This window comes from Stegodyphus dumicola, chromosome 3 (assembly GCF_044657685.1).
Source record: "Stegodyphus dumicola isolate Sdum_Otavi_A_Nest chromosome 3, ASM4465768v1".
Classification (NCBI taxonomy): Eukaryota; Metazoa; Arthropoda; class Arachnida; order Araneae; family Eresidae; genus Stegodyphus; species Stegodyphus dumicola.
The window spans coordinates 172,953,920-172,977,326 of record NC_140770.1 but is presented as its reverse complement, the minus strand read 5'-3'; the positions used below and the strand labels follow the sequence as shown (position 1 = coordinate 172,977,326).

At 31.5% G+C, this 23,407-nt stretch overlaps 1 protein-coding gene across 2 annotated transcripts in view; it reads right to left on the bottom strand.

Moving 5' to 3' along the window:
• Positions 1–1,095: 1,095 nt before the first annotated feature.
• The window catches only part of LOC118186102 (uncharacterized), a 40,827-nt gene continuing 18,515 nt past the window's right edge, over positions 1,096–23,407 (bottom strand). For both annotated transcript variants that reach the window (XM_035356124.2, XM_035356125.2), the window contains exons 4-6: positions 21,326–21,398; positions 3,898–4,035; positions 1,096–1,552 (exon numbers count right to left, since the gene is read on the bottom strand). In XM_035356124.2, coding sequence (XP_035212015.1) covers positions 1,440–1,552; positions 3,898–4,035; positions 21,326–21,398 — 324 coding nt within the window. In that variant the 3' untranslated portion in view covers positions 1,096–1,439. The remainder of the gene's footprint in view (positions 1,553–3,897; positions 4,036–21,325; positions 21,399–23,407) is intronic.

Below are 23,407 nucleotides of genomic sequence, written 5' to 3'. Positions count from 1 at the left end.
ACTCAAGACATTTACAGACATAGATTCCAACATTTATTATTTTTGTAATTCAAACATGTGTGGCTGATAATAGATGCAAGAATTTCACATCAGTCTGAATACCATTAAAAAGCTAGATATCAAATAAATTCAGTGATTTTTTTAAGAGAAAAAACAGCTGCTTTCCCATTTTAAGAGCAAATTTTACAAAGAACATTAACAATTCCACAATAAATATACTCATAAATTTATGCATTTATTTATGATTTGGTTTACTGTTCATTTTTTATATTTTCGAGTTTATTGTGCAATTAAAAATTTTTTTTTATTTGTCACTTATGTGTTTATGTGCACTCAAGTTTTGTATTGCTGAGTACAGATTTCAATTCCAAGTTAAATGACACTGAAGTTGTTAACACAGTTGAAAAACATTGCTGAAGACTGCATATTGAGCCTTAAACAGAAATTTTGTCTTCAAAGGAGCAATATTTGAGTTTCCAGTAAATGTGTTTTTGAAGTCGCAGCATCAGTTTTTATAGAAAGTCCTATAATGCCTTCTATGCCTCATAACATCCATAAAACCTTAAAACTGCTTTTTTTAGTATTTCATTGAGAATCAAGACTTAATTTATTATAGTTTATACAGCAGTGTTCTTAGACTGTTTCACCATTGCTTAGAAGTTCATTCTCCCCTCCTTTCCAAAACTTGAAGAATACATATATACATTTATTTAGATTTAAATTATTAACATGTTTTATGAATTAAACAACAAGTATAGACAATATTGAATACTAAATCTTAAAAAAGTTTTTTTATATTCATAAATTAAAATTAAACATATAACACAGAAAAATGCTGACTGAATTCCCCCCCCCCCCTCAGTTGAGAACCTCTGCTATAGAGTTTACTGTTTGGAATTTGCATGGTGAGAGATTTTATGATTTATAACATTATTTCTAAGTTATGGAGAAATTTATTATAAATATGCAAAAACTTATCACCAGTTTAAATAGAATTATCTACCTAGCCCAATTATTTAATCACATCTTAACCTTGTGGCATGCAACAATAGCTTTGAGCATAAAATTTAATTCAAAAAAGGGGAAAAAAGGGCATTTTTATTAAAATTACACTTTATTTAAATCATACAATGCTATCAATATTTACAGTTTACAACTACAAATACTTCCTTTTCAACTTAATTTACAAATTTTAGACAAACATATAATCCAAAATAAAATGCATGAAATCAAATATATTTTAAAATTTTGAGTATTACTTTATAAAACTAATTGCAGTTTTAAAATTTCAATACAAATACATTCCAAATGGCAGCAATACTAGTAAATTTTTACAAGTGGCAGAGTTAACAGTCATGTCCCAATTTATAATAGAATTTTTTGATACTAATTTCATTTGCATACATCTAAAAATTGTATTACAGAAATTTTGACAAATCTTATTCAACATCTAAATTTAAAAATGGATTATCAAGCTCAGGAATCTTTATGATCATGTCACTGTATAAAGAACTTTCCATTACAGGAGATGGAAGCAAATCTGTAAATAAATCTAAAAGAAAATGATCAGTTCTCTTGAAAAGGGGAAAAGAAAGTTTTTCAAAGCAATACTTCTCAAAGAAAATATCGGAACAAAATTATTTCTAAAATGATAACTCATTAAAACTTAACTATAGATAATAAGCAAAGAAAATATAACCAAATCTGAATACATTTTATTCAAAATTTTATAAAATGCAATGGGACCTTGACCTATTTTTTTCCAAAGGAAATGTTACGATAATTCCGGGCATACATAACCTATTGCTAATAAATTTAGTAGTTCATGTCGAGCTATATAAATGCTTCGTCGAGCACATATTCCACCCCCCAATCTGTCGAACTCTTTAACCTAGCTGTTTAATTTTGAGCTGTTTTTCAGACATGGCAAATCAAAACTAATGTTGTAGAAAGAAAACACAAATCTCACTACTATAATGAATTTATTTCGCAAATGCAGGTATAACATGAACTCTTAAAACTTTCCGTTTTTGTTACCTAAGCTATGTACAGAAAATAAATCTCAAATGGAGCTTGAAGTGAGGTTTGTAGGCAGAGGATACTTTAGAAAATAAAAGATCAGACTTGGATTAAAACAAATGTTTATGGGAGCAAAATTTTACGATATTGCCTGAATAATGGTAACATGTGCAGTTGCAGAACATCAGTACTAAGATTTGAAAAATTTTATATATGCCAGGCAGCAAAATACTTCTAACCTAGTGCAATATCCATCGGTGACTAACCTCGTGCAGCAAAATGCCCTTAACCTATTACGAGGTAGAAAGAAAGAAGGCGACCAAAGAAGAAATTGAAAAATACGAGAAGATATCACTAGCTGAAGAGATTTCACCAATATCGATATGCCGATTTTGGCAGAAACTTTGAAGAAGAGATATGTTTGTGTCCCTCATTGCTTGATGCAATGTTATTGATTTGAAAATTTGATGATTAAGGTGAAAGATATGAGCATATTGACTAAAATTTAAATCGTTGTCAAACCAGTGATTCTTCCCACAACTCCAAATATTTCAGCATACACAACCATTGGTGAAATAAATTATGATCTCTGTCTACGATTATGAAAGATAGAGTTTCATGTGGAAAATGTATTCATTAAGCATATTATTGCAAATGGTTGTGAAACAATTGCATAAAGATGCCCGACTTGATCAGGGATAGGAAATTAATTTTGAAGTTCTGCAGAAAATTGAGATAAGTATCCTAACCAAGTATAAAGCTGAATGTTTACACCACTAAAAATAAAATCCTCCTAAAATTCTTCCCTAGATTAAAAGAGCTCTATATGAATTGAGAGGTGAAACAGGTTTCCTCAGCAATAACTCATGCCATTCAAGGACTGAATAAAAGTAGTACTCTACAACGAACAACAAATCTTCCATGTGGATCACAACTGTTGTGAACAATGGGATCACGCAGGAATGTAAATAGATACTGCCTGAAGTAAAATTAACTGGAGAGAAAAAAATTAAGGAGAATAAATAAAAAAATTAGCAATGAATTTTAAATTAACCTTGTATTAGCGTATTCCGATGACCATTACTTGTTCAAAAAGTAACATAACTGAAATAATAATTACTACCAGAAATGGAATTATTCATAATTTTATGTATTTATTGCTCTAACGATAAGCCAGCAGCAGTGGACAGTTTGAAATCTATCAAATTTTTATATACATAATATTAGAAATTAAATTAGTGATTAACAAAGAAACAAGGCACTACATAATTTCTATTTCAAATTCAATTTATATTGAAAAATTAAATCATTTTAATCAAAACGAGTCGCGTTTCAGACGGCAAAGGATAATCAAGTAGTATATGCATGCCACAGTTTGGCCACGTCTGAAAAATACATTGTCCAGCATAGAAAATGCGATACCATGAAAGATTGGGTAGAATGTGATGTCAGTTGATACACAGACACAGCATGCATACAGGGGGGGAAATCATATTTACACAAATACAAGACATGGAAATACAAATACAAGACATCTGCCTCACATCTTAAGCCCGAGTAAGCAATTACAGCTTGTGATGCTACCCAAATATTTAACTTCTGCTACCTGAATATCTGGTTTAAAATTTTAGTTCCATATAATATCTCTAATATTATAAAAATATGGCTGCCTTCAAAAACTACAAAACATACATGTTGTAATGATTAGATTGATTCAATTTTTTGCATTTAATATCAACAAAACAAATAATTTTACCTGAAAACTTTTAAATTTTCGCAGGTAGTGCGTTTTAATATACAACTGAACATTTACTTTCTTAATGGTATTTTACGCAAAATACTAAAATTAAAAAAAATTTTAAACATAGCTTAAAATACCTTTGAAATCTATTGCTGGAGGAGGAGATGGTGATCTATCAGTGTCCGGTTCACTGTAAAAAGGATGTATCGAAAATAAAATATCTATATCAGCTTTCTGAATCCTTTCACACTTAGGAAGAATATCTTCATAGTCATCTAGGAATAATGATACAAAGACATTCATTTTAAAAACTTAACTTGAATCAGGTTCTAAAACATTTGCCATTTTTTTTTTAAAACAAGGTATAGTTTTATGTAGGATTGCCTAAATATGACAAAGAAGACAGACTATTTTTTTTAAGAACACATATATTATTTATTATTATCACCGACTTTTCATAAAATATCTATTTGCTACAAATGAAAATCAGTAAAACATTCATGTACTAGCATAGACTACATTAGCATGAATTCTCCATAGTTTTTAAGACATTGCTTAAAAACCACGAGATACAGAAAGCTAGACTTTACCAAAAAGTACAAGGGAAACTGTATACAAAACAGAACCAACTTATTTTTCCGATGATTATCGGAATGCTCATGACATTACGTATTACATGTTTTGCTAATTTCTTGTCAGTTCCCATTCAGTTATATTTGACAAAACACAACACGTTTCTAGAGAGTTGTGATTAAACTAGAACATAAATAATGCCATATCAGAATAAAATGCTAAAATTATCAAACCCAAAATTTAAAGACTCATATTCTACAGAATTTCCAGGCATTAAAGTATTTAAAGTTTCTCTAAATCATGTAGATGTGGGGGGGGGAGTTCTATATCTTCTGTTCTACTGGGCCGATTGACGAAATTCAAATTGCGTTTTTCACGTCTTGAAAGCTCGACTTAGGATATATATTAGATTTATATATAGCACTGCCCAATATAGGTATTCTCGCACAAAATCGGGCTTTTTCAGAAATAACATGCCAACGTTTTCACATATTTCGATTTTACGACTAAAATTATGCCAAATTACCAAGTTTTGTAAAAATCATGCAAGTAGTTTTTAAAAAATTAGCTCTCAAAATTTTGGCTCCTCAGTGTTAATTGAATTTGATATACATTTATTACCCTTTTTTTATTTATTAAATTTACTTGATTCCTTCTTCCAGAATTCGAAATTTAGGCTTAATCCAAATATAATTTTTTAAAGATTTATTTTTAAAATTTGTATTTTAAAATAATTTTTATAATTTTTTCAAAGTTTTGAATTATAACCTATAAAATTTTTATCATCTTAAAAGTAGTATCATCTTAAAGTAGATGTATTTCTAAGCATATCTGTAAAAAAAATTAGAGTTTTTTTATTCAAAATTTCCTAGGATATATGTCAATTTACGTATTGGCGCACTTTGAAAATTAATTCAGAGGTGAATCGGCAATAAACTAACGTGGTTGCCGCTGATTGGCCGATGAGGTAGTATTGGCAAGCTGGACAATGTGTTATATATGCAGAAATGGTGAATGCAAGAGAATTCGCTGGCTTTGTTTTCTCTTTTATTGTTTTTAATGTAAAGGCTACTGTTACAGCCTAGTTTTTTATTTTAAGTTTATGAAATAAAGATTAGTCCTGCGATTCATTTAACAAGGCAAAGTGTGCGTTTGCTCCAATGTGAACAGAGACTTGGGTAGCGTATGTGAATCTTGAGACAAAATAACAGGCAATGGCATGGAAGTCATACTGTTTCTAAAACCTGGCTGAGGAAAGCCCACTGAACATTGTCAGTGATGAAGGTTACAGCCACCTTGTTTTGGGAAGCTAAAGGAATCTTGCTTGTCAGATTTCTGGAACGTGGTATGGTAATTAATTCTGAAGTGTACAGTTTCACTTTGAGAAAACTGAAAAGAGCCATCCAGAACAAACGTCATGACCTGCCGACATCTGGGATTGTTCTCTTGAACACAAGATTTTTCACACCAATTCAAATTGGACATGTTACAACATCTCCCCTTCAGCCTAGAGTTAATTCCTTCTGATTATGAGCTGTTCCCTACAATGAAGAAGTGGCTTGGGACACAGCACTTCGCTGACGATGAGGAGCTTCAAACTGCTGTGACGAGATGGTTGAAGTCAAAGGCAGCCGAATTTTGTGCAGAAAGGAATGGTTAAATTAATAAAATGCTATGACAAGTACTTCAATGTACATGGTGCTATGTTGAAAAATAGAAGACAGTTGTACCTATCAGATATAAATAAAAAATTTTGGTTGATTTTTAGATTATGGTAACCTGGCGATTTTTTGGCGACCAACTCTCCTACAGCAACCCTCTATTTTTTTTTTTTTTCCCCGCCGCCATTTTGTCTTCACGAAGTAAAGACATGTTTCTTTTCTTTTTATCAACTGAACACTTCTTCCAACAATCTACTAGCCGAATTACACTCATGCTAGAAATTTTATCTAACAAAACTGCTTAATCATGACAAATATTCACTGCAAAATTGGGAAAAAATGCACAATACCATACTCCTTACGCGTTTTTCAAAATAACACATACACATAAACCATGTACACGTCACCTTATTTTTACTTAAAAAAACATCCCAGAATTACACAAAAATGGCATTGCGCACACTCTTCACTATATCCATGTACACTGCTTTTTTCTCATAAATTAGAAAAATTTCACGAAAATACATGACAATTTTCTGAATCTTTAAACCCGGTAAAAAGAACATATATGAAATTACCTGATCGCGAAAAAGTATATACCCTTTCCAAATATGAACATTTCCACATATAAAATAAATAAAATATCCAAAAGCTTTTACCTCTAAATCATCTATTATATTATAAACGTCACCAACGAATTCATACCGCAAACATTACAAATACTTAGTGTCAAATATTTAAATTATTTCCATGCACGTTTACTTCACCCGTTAAAAAGAACATATATGAAATTACCTAATAACGAAAAAGGATATACCCTTTCCAAATATGAACATTTCCACATATAAAATAAATAAAATATCCAAAAACTTTTACCTCTAAATTATCTATTATATTATAAACGTCACCAACGAATTCATACCGCAAACATTACAAATACTTAGTGTCAAATATTTAAATTATTTCCATGCACGTTTACTTCAACTAAAACGTATACCAAATTCCTACAAACATAAAATTCACAAAATAACTATCATTTAACTAAAATCTAATTAAATTCAAAAACACTACTTAAAAATATAAATAAGCACATACATTAAATTAATAAAAATCAGCTTACAATCCTAATTACTTTAAATTGTTGCTAATAACAATTTTCCCAATCATACCAAATTACTTTACTTCCACCTTACATTTAGAACAACAATGCATAAAAATAATATCCTCAAATAATTAAAAATACTAACCTACCTAATCTTCTTCAGAATCTTGCTTACATGGTGGATACACTTTTATTATGGATTCAATAAAATTATTGAACGATTTTTTCTGCGAATTTTTCCTCCACACTTCCTTCGCTAAATAAAAAGCAAAATTCTTTTTATCACATCTAGAATTCACTTTAGACAGCGCCATACAATCCCAAAATTATTCAACCCTACTTCACACAACACACAATGAAGCTTAATACAAAATAATATACAGCCACAGATATTTTTCCAAATTCCCCCCTTTTCCAATTAAAGAACTGTAATTCATCCATTAATATCACATGACATAGCCCATGATCTCTCACTTTCCTCACACAAAATAATGCGTAATCGGAACTGAGTACTGCTGAAATTATTACCAAAGTCCCAGGTAGTAACCTTTATCGCCTCCAAAATGTCGCCAAACTACCAGTTACCATATTCTAAAGATCAGCCAAAATTTTTTTAGTCTAAGTGGATTTTTTATTAACAGCGAAATAGAGATTTAGTTTCTGAATATTATACATATGTAATAAAGAAAAGTACTTTGCAATCATGATGGTGTAGAACATAGAAATGTTGCATCCATAATGAAGAGTAAGAATTTTGATGGCATAAAATGTTAAAAATGCCGCTGCACAATGAATATGAAAGTAGCAGCTGATGCAGATAAAGTCTTAATTTTATTTTAATAAACATATTGTGAACACAAAAAACATGGTACATTATTTCTGCCTATTTCAAAAAGTTTACATTTTTGATAGCTTTACGGTAAGAAGGAAGTAGCAGACAGCACTCAAGCCAGGCAAAAGAGTAACAACCAGTTGCCTTATGTTCAAGCTGAAAATGTAATTCAAAGAGTTAGTTTTGGTTTTCAATGTATTTTGATTAGATAATTAATACTGATGTAAAATTATCACTGTCTATTTACAGCAGAGTTATATAAGAGTCATATTACATGGTTTAGTCTTGAAATGACGCAGTGCAAAGGGAGATTACTAGTTTTAGAATATAAAGGGGAAATTAATTTATGCTGCTAATTTAAATTACAATTTATCTTTTCTCCCCCCTTTTTATTTTTCTTACATGGATATATAGACAAAATGCAAGAAATTTAGAACCGATTTCACAAAGACGAAGCGAGATTCAATGCCAATAAATTTCAAAATACCATATAAATATGTAAAATAAGAATTAAAGAAATGTGAAATACTAAACAGTAAAAATTACAAAAACTAGCAAAATAGAGAAGAGGAGGAATTTTATTCAAATCTGATATAACAGATTTGAGATAAGAACAGGATACATTAGTCAATTACAATCCCCGTTCCACTTGAAAACCCCCGTTTCTGAATCCAAAATTAGCTGATGAACCATTCTAAAGCATTTAATTATAACAGTTCACCCGAAAATCTTGCTCGATGCAGCATAAGTAAAAATTCGAAGTCCAACAAAGCAGTTGAAATTACTTAAACAATTTTAACTGAAATCAGAATTGAAAAAATGCAAAACTTACTCATTGTTTTCAGAGTCAGAGACATATACAAATATTTCATATTAAAAAAAAATCCCAATGTTGAAAACAATTAAGCACACTTTTTCACAAAAAGCAAGATTAAAATTGAAATAAAAGTGTACAAACACAGGACTTTCCAGAAGTAAACAGAACATTTTGAACAAACTACAAACTTTGAAACAAAGACAGCAGGGAAAGCATTAGAATCAAGAAGGATGCCTAGGTTTGGCATCACTGGCGATAACAAAGAAATCTAGATGACTTAAATACTTGGAAGAAATTAAATTTTTTTAAAAAAGTCTTCATATCATGGGCTTATCATGATGACCAAGAATATATTAGGCCCTTAGTTAATAAAAGTCAAGTCAAGAAAAATTGTAAATAAAATTGTTCAAAACAGAAAAAAATGAACTATAAAACTTCCTTCTTTATCCTTCTCTACTTGAGCTTTCATCAGATAAAAAATTCATACTTTTAAAGAATTTTATACGATGCAGACTTCTCCAGCTTTTTTAAAAGACTGTTAATAAAGTTAATTGGAATTTTTCTTTTAAAAATTTTAGATAAGGAAAACTATTTCTACTTGTTGTTGTTCTATATCAGCACAAACTTTAATTCTGTTAATTTGATTAAAAACTGTATTTGATATTACTTTTTTAGATATACCAGAGTACCATATCAATTGCTATGACTTTGAAAAATCTCTCCTACTCCAAAAAATGTAAGTCCTCTGGAGCTTCCAAATTTTTTCCCCTGAAATGCTTATTATTCTGGATTTGCAAAAAATGGAAAGAACAATTTTTTATTAACTACATAAACCATTGCATTTATTTATTTATTTTTTTTTTTTAAACTTACAAATGGGATTCCAGTGGGAAGTTCTTATTCAACTCATCTATATAACCGATAATTGCTTTCTAAAGAATTTAAATTTCTTAAAAACATTTCTGTTAATGATTCATTAATTCTGAACACACTTTCAGATATAATGATGACATTATCACTTTAACCCATTAGCTGCTGGTGTTGCGTTGAAGCAATGGTCAAAATAAACGCATATATAAATATAACTACCTAAGATATCTTATACCAGCAGATGATTTTGTGTAGGGAATATTATGAAGATTATTTCTGTAAAAAAATATTTGCCTTCAAAAATTATTTTGTTTATAATAATTAATCTCCCACTTTAAGCAAAATTTTCAATTGGGTATTTTTGCTGAAAATATTTAATGAAAGAATCACCGTCTTTATGAGTTATCCATTTTTAGTCAAGGTCACCGTTTATTATTGCTTACGAGATTATCATTCTTTACCTCAAGAAAAAATGTATTGGTCTTCTGATAAGGACATTTCTGTTCCTGTTGTACGAGAATCGATATCACGTACAGGAATATGAAGCAGAATTCGCATTTGACAATAGTCAAATTGATAATACTGATAAATTATATGATATGAGACCATATTTAAACTTACTAAATATCACCACATTTTACTACTGGAAATAAAGTCTCTTTTAGATTTCAAACACAAGGTTGCATGATTTCTTTTGAAAACTCCTACTGAGAGTGTAGGATTAGCCAGAAATAGATCAGCAACAAGAAGACCTAGTAAATTCAGCATTCAAAAACCATTGCATGCAGATGGTAGAGATTTTATTGTAAAGTCTGTTGACAACAAGACTTCGTTGTAAAGAGTGCCATAGCCAGACTGTTTATATATGCAAATACTCTTATTCCGCTGACGTTGCGCGAATGCAACACTCGCTTTTTTCATAAGCAACAGCATTTTTTTTATTTTCATGAGAAAAGAATCATTCCTTGTAGTTTTGGAAGTTAAACAGTTAAACACTAATAATCTTATTGAATATAGTAACATCTATCCCAACTGTCTAAAACTTAATAAAAGCAATAAAAATCATTAGTAATACATTATCTAGATCTCAGCATTCATAATCTTAAAGAAATAAGGCTATTTGATAAAAGAAGAGAAATTAATTTTCTATAATCAAGCCTATAAATTGGTACTCAAATATATCTTAAAAAGTTTTAATCAAATCAACAGAATTAAAAAATTTTGCCCTGATATAGAACAAAAAGAAGAAACAGTTTTCCTTACTAAAATTTTAAAAGAAAATGAAATTCCAATTAGCTTCATTAAGTCTTTTAAAAAAAGCTTAAGTAGTGTACACTCTAAAAAATTTTTAAAGTATATTTTTTTTTTAAAATCTGAATACTCAATTAGAGAAGGATAAAGAAGGATGTTTAAGTAAGTTTTACAGTTTCAATTTATTTATGTTGTGTATAATTTTATTTACTACAGTTTTTCTTAACTTATTAAAAAATTTTATTAATTTTTCTTAACTATATTCTTAGTAGTCACGGTTAAGTCCATGAAGACTTTTCACTTTTCTAACCTTGTTTCTTTTCTTACTTTACTCTTTAAAAAATTTTAAATTTCTTCCCTTTCTTTAATTTAGGAGATTTGGACTTTGCCAATGATGCCAAACTGGAAAACCTAGGCAATGTTTTCACTGCCATCTTCATTTTGAGATTTGTAGATTGTTTAAAATATTCAATATTTCTGTAAAGTTTTGTATTTTTATAGTCTAATTTCAATTTAAATCTTACATTATGTAAAAAAGTGTGCTTAATTGTTTTCACCATTGTGATTTTTTCACATGAAATATTTGTATATGTCTCAGGACTCTGAGAACAATGAGCAAGTTTCACATTTTTTCAATTTTAATTTCAGTTAAAATTGTTTAATTTCAATTGCTTTATAGGACTTAGAATTTTTACTTATGCTGCATCGGGCAAGATTTTCGGGTGAACTGTTATAATTAAATACTTGAGAATGGCTCATCAGCTAATTTTGATACAAAAACAGATGTTTTCAATAGAAGGGCAAGCAGTTGACTGATGTATCCTGCTCTTGATAACGTTATATCAGATTTGAGCGAAATTCTCACTCTTCTGTATTTTTCTGGTTTTTTGTAAATTTTAAGTTTTACCATTTCACACTTTTTAAATTCTTATTTTATATATTTATAGGGTATTTTGAAATCTACTGGCATTAAATCTCACTTCTTTTGTGTCTTCGTGATATTGGTTCTAAATTTCTTACGTTTTGTCTGTACAGTCAAAAGTCTTTAATCCAGACTCGTCGGGATTTCGGCGATTCCGGATTATAAATCATCAGTTTAAATCTGGTAAGATGGCATGCAGAAATTATAAAATTAAAAATATGAAACCGTAATTTATGAAATAAAGAGCAATTATGATCTAAAGGGTATCAAAATTATATATATATATATATATATAAAAGGAAGGGGGAGGGAGGGGCTTAATATTTATTTGTTTACTTTATTAAACATTTCGGTTGATCTTTACAATAATGTAACTGGTAGTTTGGCGACATTTTGGAGGCGATAAAGGTTACTACCTGGCACTTTGGTAATAATGTGAGCAGTACTCAGTTCCGATTACGCATTATTTTGTGTGAGGGAAATGAGAGATCATGGGATATGTCATGTGATATTAATGGACGAATTACGGTTCTTTAATCGGAAAAGGGGGGAAATCGGGAAAAAATCTGGAAATTTTGTATTTGGCTTTATTCTGTGTTGTGTGAAACAGTGTTCGTGAATTTTTGGATCCCATGGCCGTAACTAAAGTGAATTCGAAATGGGTATTTATGTATGTATTAATTTAATGTATGTGCTCATTTATATTTTAAGTAGTGTTTTTGAATTTAATTATATTTTAATTAAATGATAGTTATTTTGTGAATTTTATGTTTGTAGGAATTTGGTATACGTTTTAGTTGAAGTAAACGTGCATGGAAATAATTTAAATATCTGACACTAAGTATTTGTAATGCTTGCGTTATGAATTCGTTGGTGACGTTTATAATATAATAGATAATTTAGAGGTAAAAGTTTTTGGATATTTTATTTATTTTATATGTGGAAATGTTCATATTTGGAAAGGGTAAATACTTTTTCGCGATCAGATAATTTCATATATGTTCTTTTTACCGGGTTTAAAGATTGAGAAAATTGTCATGTATTTTCGTGAAATTTTTCTAATTTATGAGAAAAAAGCAGTCTACATGGATATAGTGAAGAGTGTGCGCAATGCCATTTTTGTGCAATTCTGGGATGTTTTTTTAAGTAAAAATAAGTCGGCGTGTACATGGTTTATGTGTATGTGTTATTTTAAAAAACGTGTAAGGAGTATGGTATTGTGCACTTTTTCCCAATTTTGCAGTGAATATTTGTCATGATTAAGCAGTTTTGTTAGATAAAATTTCTAGCATAAGTGTAATTCGGCTAGTAGATTGTTGGAAGAAGTGTTCAGTAGATAAAAAGAAAAGAAACATGTCTTTACTTCGTGAAGACAAAATGGCGGCAGGGAAAAAAAAATAGAGGGTTGCTGTAGGAGAGTTGGTCGCCAAATTTTCGCCAAAAAAACGCCAAGTTACCATAATGTAAAGATCAACCAACATTTCTTTCAACGCGCGCATGCATAAAGCCTACATTACGCGTAGTCGAAATTAGAAAATTGCAACCAGAAAACTATTTGATGTGTATTCGTGATATTTATAATGACGAGGAATTTGATTTAAATAATATCAAAGACGGAGTACATCGAGACGAAATACTACATGTAGTAAGGAATTATAAGCCAAATTAAATAAAAACATATGTCCTGAAGATAAGGATAGTGTTGACAGATCAATTTCCAGTTCATTGCGTGCTGCGACGGAGCATAAACGCATTATGCATTTATGCATGCGCAGAAAGTTTGTAGCTTTGAGGTCTGGATTATAGACTTTTGACTGTACTGATAAATTTTCAGCAGCATATTGAACAGAAATACTTGTAACAATTTTGTTTTTTAAATAAAAAAAATTGTGATACTATATATCTATATTCATGTAAAGCAGGGGGGAAAAATGAGTTTAGACCAAATTTAGATAAGAAAGCTTTTAAAGCTTTTCTTATCTTATTGGGGGGGGGGGGAATACAGCAAAATAAATGAAGAACCCTGTTAATAGAAAGCATCTAATTCAAAACACAAGCTTGTGAAGCAGGCTTCTAATAAAGCTTTACATTCATAATTTATACACGAATTACAAGTATTTTTGTTGATGACTAGATGTATATTTCTCGTCTCTAGAATTTTCTTTTTTCAAAATGTAGAAATCAGTCTAGAAACCTTGAATTCTAATTTCATTAACTTATCTACGATTTTCAACATTTGCTTTGATAACATATTAGCAGATTTAAAAATATTTTTGAGTAAAAAAGTGAAAATTTCTTAGAAATTTACAAGCAGTTTTTAAATAATTCAGATTTATATATTTTTTAAATTTTAAGTTAAATGTAAATAAATTCATTAAAAAATAAGCCTTGTACGTGCACATTTTCCAACTTGTGAAAATGTCCTTCGTGCACTGACTACCGACACGTTTTGCCGTAGCTTGGAGTCTACTCACAATTTCTTTCATTAGGATTTAAACTGAGTTGAATGATCAAGTCTTAACCACTCAGCCACATGTAGGTTATAACTCAGCTCACAAAAGCAAACAGTTTACATCATTCTAGCAAAGTCCTAATATTGATCATTTATAATTAAGATGAAAGAGTCACTTATTTGATACCATATTCACCAACACTTATTACCTTACCACTTATTTCATAACAAAATGCAATAATTTGAAGTCATATATTTGAATTTTAACTTTAATCCTAGTTCTTTCTTTTGAATTAATAATGCAGCCTACTTTTAAGAAATTTGCAAAATGGGCAAAAAGAGGATTTATTCATAGTACCTTTGCATGCACTTTTTTTCCCAAATATTTAACATATAACTGAATTTTTTAAACGTGCAATAGCAATTATTTAATGAACTATGCAAATGAAAGTTACAGGTACTTTCAAAATAAATGTTGAGCCTGCGCGCACATTTCATTACTAGCATCAGCGCATGCGCCTTGAGCTCTTGGAGCTTGTGAGCTAAGAGCGTGTGAGAGAATTCGTGGCTTCAAGTGACCATGAACGATGTAAATTAATGAGAATAAAGGTGAGATATAATACAGTCCATTGTTCCCGAGTTTATTGAATTATAGTGTAGTGCCTGTGCAAAACATCGTGGTCCGTCATGTGCCAGAGATCTATGGATTATGAGTTATTTACAAGTAAGTCAGCAGTTTCGATTTAAGAATAAAGTGCCATTTGGTTATTTTGAGATACTGTGTAAGAGTTTTGAGAAAATTTATATACTGTGTTTAAGTAATTGAGAAGAATTACTTATTATCTTGTGTTATTTCATTAAGAGTACACTGTTGATAAAAGGTGCACTTAAAGAGGATTTAAAGCTATTGGCTTTAGAACTGAATATAGAATTAAGTGAAAAGATAACTGTTACAGATTTAAATTTAGCGATTAAAATTAGTGAAGCTTTTAAATCAGATCCAAATTCGGTAATAGAGTTGGGTAATTCCATAGTAGAGCATCGTAAACCTGAAGAAGCTTAAGTATTACAGTTAGAACAAATTAAATTAGAGAGACGTAAAACAGAACTGGAAATTGCTCGATTGCGAGCTGAAACCAAAAGTGTTAATAATGATCAAAACGAAACTAAAGGAGAAAGTTCCGATTCCTTAGATTCCCTTATTAAAAGTATAAGAACACTAACATTGAAGGTTCCGAGTAAACCTGAAAACTGGAGTTATTTTTTCTCATCTTTAGAAAGAGTTTTCACGACAAAAAATGTGCCTGAGAAATCTAAAGCGGAAATATTGTTAAACTTGTTAGGGTAACGGGCTTCGGACATTATCGCATATATTAGAGATGAGGAGCTAAGTGACTATGAAAAAGTAAAAGCTATTATTCTAAAAGAATTCGAACCTACACCACAAATTGTTTTAGAAAATTTTAAAAAGCCTCAACGCCTAAATGAGTCCCATGTGCAGTTCGTGTCGCGATTAACCACAAATTTCGAATATTACTTAAAATTGAGGAAAGTGTCTGATTTTGAAACTCTGAAGCAGTTAGTAATATCAGACAAATTGTTTGAGACATTAGATCGAGAAACGTCAGCCCATATTTCTGTAAGGCAAGCTGAAAGTTGGTTTCCGCCTCAACAAATGGCTAAGGAAGCAGATTTATTTTTCACATCTCGCGGAAAGTCCCTTGCCGCAAGTGTGGACAGTTTAAAAAAATCTCGCAACAATTACAAAACGTCGAAAAATGTTTCAAAGGTATTCCTTGCCGATGTAAAAGGTTTAAAATGTGTTCTTTGTGAGGAGAATCATTTTTTTGGCAAAATGCCCAAATTTCTTGAAACAAGCAGCGAATGATCGGTTGAAATCAAAAGTCATAAATTATGCTTTAATTGCCTAGCATTAAACCATTCCGTCAAAAACTGCAAATCAAAGTTTTCGGGTTCCGTTTGTGGGAAAAGACACCACATGACACTGCATTTTCCGGTAGAAAATAAATCATCGAAAGAGAAGGGGGAAAACAAACAAAAAAAAAAAAAAAAGAAAGAAAGAAAGAAAGAGCGAGTAGTTCCAGTGTGCTTTCCCCCCTAGTGCCAGACTTTCTGCCCAACAGCGGTAATATTCTGCTTACAGCGACTAGTGTAAACAGATCCAAAAAATGTGTTCTGAGCACAGCTATTTGCTTTATTAGTGATGGTATGGGTAAGATACATCCAGTCAAAACATTACTTGATGGCGGCACTACTTCATCGTTTATAAGCAGAGACTGTGCGAATAAATTCAACTTTGATTCTGAGAAGGTAAACATTGCAATTTCCGGATTAAATGATTCCTTGTTTACAATTCGGAAAAAAGTTTCGGCATGCATTAGCAATAAAGATAAAAGTTACATGAGACATTTAGACTTGTTAGTAGTACCAAAAATCATGCAAGATTTTATTCCTTCAAGGAAAATTGATATTTAAATGCAGGATTTTTGTAACATAAAATTAGCTGATGAGAATTTTAATGTTCCAGAACGTATAGAGATGCTTTTAGGAGCTGAGGTTTTCTTTGAGATACTAAAATCTGAACAAATTCGCTATGAAAACTCTAGTCTTATTGTACAAAACAGCGTGTTCGGGTTTATAGTGTCGGGAAGCGTTATGTCAGAAGAACAGAGCCGCGTACATTGTGGGTTAATGAAAACATCTAATGACTTAGAACAAACAATGAGAAAATTTTGGGAAATAGAGAATGTTGAAATAGCCATTCGAAAAAATAAAGAAACAGCAATATGTGAAGAACATTATGTGCAAACTCATAAGCGGAATGAAGAAGGGAGTTACATTGCAACAATGCCACTAAAGGAAGATCCTATTTGCTTAGGAAATTCAAAAGATTTTGCCCTTGAGAGATTAAATTCCCTATGGAAAAGATTAATTAAAGACCCTGAATATTTGAGTCTGTATCAGGATTTTTTAAAGGAGTATGAAGAGCTAGGGCATATGACTGAGGTTAAAGAGAAAAATGAGCCTAGGGTAATGTACTATATGCCACATCATGGGATATACCGACCTCAAAAAACAACTAAATTGAGAACAATGTTTAATGCATCATGTTTAACATCAAATGGAATTTCGCTAAACTCTTTACAACGTAATGGAGGGGTTATTCAAGATGATCTCTTTTCAATTATGCTTAGATTTAGAAAGTACCCATTCGTATTTACGGCGGATATTAGAAGAATGTATAGAATGATTGAAATTAACCCTGAACAGAGATGCTTGCAGCGAATCCTGTGGAAAAAGGAAAGTGATGCAATTGTGAAAATCTACGAGCTTAATACTGTGACTTACGGTACAGTTAGTGCTCCATACTTAGCTATGAGAACTCTTAAACAATTGTCGATTGATGAAGGTCCAAAATTTCCATTAGCTGCGCCAGTCATACTTAAAAACTTTTATATGGATGATGTGCTTAGTGGAGCGGAATATTTGAGTACAGCTAAGGAGCTTAAATCTCAGTTAACTGAAATACTGAAGAGTGCAGGAATGACACTGCACAAGTGGTGCAGTAATCAAGCTGAACTTGAGGAAGATCACTCCTATTCCTTTCCTAATGAAGTAGAATCTACAACACTTGGAGTGTCTTAGGGGTCTAGAAGAGACTGTTTCTATTTTAGAGTGAAACTCGATAATGACATAGTTGTTACCAAACAACAGATATTGTCCACAATTGCAAGATTGTTTGACCCGATTGGTTTACTAGGGCCAATCATAAGCAAAGCCAAAATATTCCTCCAACGGTTGTGGTTGTTAAAGCTGAATTGGGATGAACCACTACCAAAAAAGGAAGCTGATAAATGGAAGAAGTTCTCTACTGAACTGGAAGTTTTAAGTAAAATAGAAATTGAAAGGTTTATTCTTATTGCAGAAGTAGATTATGTGGAACTTCATGGATTTGCAGATGCCTCTGAGGTAGCATACGGAGCAACCATATATTGCAAGTGCCGTTCGAGAGATGGAGAAGTGAAGACAAGGCTAGTGACGAGTAAATCCAGAGTCTCGCCTATTAAATGAGTTACTATTCCGAGACTGGAGCTTTGTGCAGCAGTCCTACTTGCAAGGTTGATGGTTAGAGTAATATCTGCATTAGAGATTCCTGTGAACAAAGTTTATCTGTGGAGTGACTCCATGATCGTGCTTTCATGGATACAAAAGGAACCTTACCAGTTGAAGACATTTGTTGCAAATCGAGTGGCAACAATTCAAGAGTTGACTAATGGTCATCAATGGTGTCATGTGTCATCAAAGGAGAATCCGAGTGATCTTATATTGCGAGGTTTGGATCCTAGTAAACTTATACAAAATGATATGTGGTGGAAAGAGCCTCTGTTCCTGAGATACAACGACTATCCAAATAGAGAGATTCCGGTGGAAGTCATTGTGAAGGACTTTCCAGACGAACTTAAAATCCTTAGTGACTCTAATATTTTTCTTAATGTGAAAACTAACCTTTTCAATGAGGATTTCTTAAATTTAAGTAACAATTACACTAAAATTATTCGTGTTTTAAGTTTTATTTTTAGGTTTGTAAACAACTGCAAGGGGAAGGACAAGGTTTCAGGTCCTCTTCAGAGCTCAGAATTAAAATTAGCTGAACTTAAACTGATTAAGCTAATTCAAGATAGTGAATTTAAAAAAGAAATCTCAGGCCTTGAAAAGGAGGGTAAGGTACCTCCAGATAGCAAGGTAAGAAGTGTTTTTCCATTTTTAGATCAATATGGAATTTTACGAGTTTGAGGCAGATTAGCTAATTGTAAGTTGAATTTTGATAGAAAATTTCCTATAATCTTACCAAAGAATCATAAGTTGACTAATCTAATTATTGTGATGTTTCATAAGAAATACATGCATATTGGTCCACAAGGCTTACTGTCTATTGTTAGACAAGGGTTTTGGCCCTTCAACGGGCGCAACACTTGTAGAAAAATAGTACATGAGAGTGTCGTATGTTTCAAAGCAAAACCAGTGCCCTGTCAGCAACTTATGGGTCAACTCCCTCAAGAAAGAGTCAGCCCGAATTTTCCATTCAATTGTGTTGGAATTGATTTTTTTGGTCCTTATTTTATAAAATACCCACATCAGAGAAAAGGTCGCCTTAGCAAGATGTATGTGTGCATTTTCGTTTGTTTTGTTACCAAAGCTTGCCATATTGAGTTGGTAATGAACCTGTCTAGTCAAGCATTTATTGCAACCTTAAAGCGTTTTTTCAGCAGGAGAGGCAAGTGTGCACGCATATTTTCAGATAACACAACCAATTTTGTTGGTAGTAATGCAGAATTAAGAAAATTGAATAGGCTAGTCAGCAAACCAGATGATGAATTAGGTAATTATTTATCAAGTGAGAGTATTGATTGGTTGTTCATTCCCCCTAGAGCTCCCAATCATGGAGGTCTTTGGGAGGCAGGTGTCAAATCTGTTAAGTTTCATTTGAAACGCATAGTAGGCAATTTAAAACTAACCTATGAGAATTTTCTTACAGTAATTGCTAAAATTGAAGGCATTTTGAATTCTAGGCCCTAGCAACCTTTATCATCCGAACCAGAGGATTTTGATATCTTGACACCAGGCCACTTCCTGATAGGCAGACCTATCCACGGCTACTGCAGAACCTAATATTTTAAACGTTAACGATTATAGATTAAAGAGCTGGCAAAAATTGACTAAAATAGTGCAAACAATTTGGAAGTATTGGAGAAATAACTATTTGAGTGCAATGCAAGAAAGAACTAAATGGTTCTTTGAAAAAGACAATGTCAAGGTTGGAACTATGGTAATTTTAGACTGATAATGTTCCTGTATGTAACTGGCCTCTTGGCAGAATCGTAGAGATATTCTTAGGTAAAGACAATAAGGTTAGAATAGTTTCAGTGAAAACGAAAGGAGGATTTTTTAAGAGATCAATTAATAAAATTTGTCTTTTACCTATGCCAAATTAAACAAAAAGTATGTTTGTAATTAATTATTGTATTTTCTTATTATAGTAGTTTGATTTTGTTGATATTATTTGATGTTTATAATTATTTACCCGTATTTCATATTGTCACTCTGTATAATTTTTATTGCAAGATCTAATTTTGAATGATTACATCATGTCAAGGCGGGCGGTATGTTGAGCCTGCGCGCGCATTTCATTACTAGCGTCAGCGCATGCGTCTTGAGCTCTGGGAGTTTGTGACAGGAGATTGTGAGCTAAGAGCGTGTGAGAGAATTCGTGGCTTTGAGTGGCCATGAACGATGTAAATTAATGAGAATAAAGGTGAGATATAATACAGTCCATTGTTCCTGAGTTTATTGAATTATAGTGTAATGCCTGTGCAAAACAATAAATATTACATAAAATATTTAAAAAAAATTAATTTTCAGGAATCAAAGAAATAATGCATAATCAAGAACAAAATGGTAAAGTAATCTAGAAGGCGACATGTTAAATAGCAACTAAGCAAAAATAAAGCAATCTCCACTGGGGGGGGACCAATGTGGTAGAATTAAACCACAAGAGATAATAGCAACAAAGGAAATGCACAGAAGAAAATGTATGTTAATATACTGCACTTATCCAACTACAATACAGTTTTAACCATGATAAAATTGATCATAAAAACAGATTAAAATTTATGGTAAAAGTCTATCTTAGAAACAATTTATAAAGAGATTGTCTTCCTATTAAGTTTTCTGAATTCAGATTGAAATAATTAAAATGCTTTAGACAAAAATATTTAAAAGATTGATATACCAATAAATTATTGAGAATTGTCAGAGTTCCATTGCAATTTACACAAAATGGATTACGTTCACCTTTTAGAAGATGCTCATGAGTCAGCTGACAGTGACCAATTCTCAGTGATTAAATATATATTTCACATTTATTTTCATTATCTAATCAATTTTTATAATTACCAAATGCAGTGATGTGAAATACTTATGAGAATTAGATTTGAAATTTTAAAATTCAACTACTATACTTCAATATAATGTGAAGAATAAACAAAATATTTTTAAAATCTTACCTTCTGGCTCAACATATATATGCATGTTTTCAATGTCAGACCATTCCTCTTGATCACCATAAACAGTAGGTTCCTAAAAATTAAAAGACACTTGAAAGAATCTAAATATGTCATGAAGATAATTCAAGATATTTTTTACTATTATGCTTGGATTCAACTGCACCATCTTCCAAACTTCATGAGATAATGTTCCGAATTCTTAATTTTTTTTTAATGTGCCTAAAATGTTCACATGTTAAAAAAAATCTTGAACATCTGTAATGAATACACATTTAAAAATACAGTGAACTAGCATTTTTTGTTAGCTTCAATACCCAAACAGTTTGTTTAAATATGACATTCAAAGGGGAAAAAATAATATTTTCACTTAGATCAGTGGAAAATCACAGTTCTCAAGCTAATTGCTTCTGATTACTTTGTTTCAATAGGCAAAACATAAGACTGTAGATCATATCACTCTCCTAAGCCTAGCATAATTCGGCGTAAGTATATAGACATCTTTAACAATGTCTCAAAAACCATCCTGTAGAACATCGAGGGGGTGGCGTATAACATATTTTCATAACATTGCTAGATGTAGCGTCAGCCTTTAATTATGATAGCTGGCATAAAAAGCAAGATTAAAAGAGACTCGGATGTCCTCTAAATTTCTACAAACTAATAAGACCTGGAGGATAGAAAAATTAGCATACAAAAGAGATACAGCAACTGTCACAGCAGAATACCACAAGAAGCTCTCCTCTGCAGGACTCAAATGCTCAGTAATATAATAGCAGAAAGCTTTAAATCATGACTTATGCTCAGATATCTAATGCACTAGAGTAAGACAAATTTCAATTTAGTTTAGAAAAGATGCAGATGATCATATTCCTGAAACAAAAACTAGAAGTTAATCCTCTGTGCACAAAATAGGAAGGGACATCCTTAAGAAGTACGCTATGATCTAATTAGGCTTTGTACTGGATAAGAAATTAATGTGGGTCCCTCACTTAACCTCGGTCACGGACAAAACAAAGTAATAAATTAACTGAACAGAATAATGAATAGCACATAGAATCTTAAAGGAAAACTTATTAAAGAACTGTATTCAAGAGCACAGAATGAACGATTCTATATGGCAGCCCAATATAGACGAACAATACAGTAAGCATGGGCCAAAAGCTATAACAGATTCAGTAAATAATGCCTATCAAAATAACCTCAGAACAATGCCTCTGGACCTATAAAAACACAGATAGAAGGGCACAATTTAGAAGCTCCTTCACTATCTGGAAAATGCAAAATGCAGAGAAAATATAATATTACATAGTCAAAACATTGAGCATTCAAACAAGTAAACACACCTACACCTGGCCCAAGAGACTGAAGTACCCTGGTCCAAACTCCCTCTCCAAAGACAAATCTTGACAGAGGGCTCGAAGTCAGAAAACTCTATGGAAACTCTATGGGGGGATGGGGCAGCATGCCTAATATTTAAAGACAACGCTGAAATGTATCATGAAGAATTTAGACCGGAGTCCTCGACTCTTCATAAGGCAGCTCTAGACATGGGAAAGCATCACAGAGGAGACTATTCTATTCTGTCAGGATATGTGTGCTACAGGTAATTAACAAAAGGAACTCAAAAATACCAAACATAGTTTCACTAAAAAAGAATTGTTAGCAATATTACAGACTAACCCTCAAACTTCCCTAAATTGGAAAAACGATAAAAGGATTGTAAATCATTAAATTAACGTCTTTTTACAAATTTATTGTCTTTATTTATAGGCTTTTTTACAAAATTTTAAAAGACATTAAAATGTTTATACCTTCAAAATAAAAAATTCTTACAACTAAAATTTGTCAACATTTTTTATGTGTATACTATGTGTTTTTGCCAATAAAGTCTGCTTGGCGAGATTTGCACCGGCGAAACGGAAAAGCACCCAAAATTACTACATGAATTGAAAAGGATAAAAATTAACCAGCCACAGAATTAAATGACGGCATTACAATTTAAAGTGTGCTGAAACTGTAAGTGGCAAAAGAAATGAAATATGATAAACAAGTTTTAACCAAAATGACTTGGCATGAGGCTGA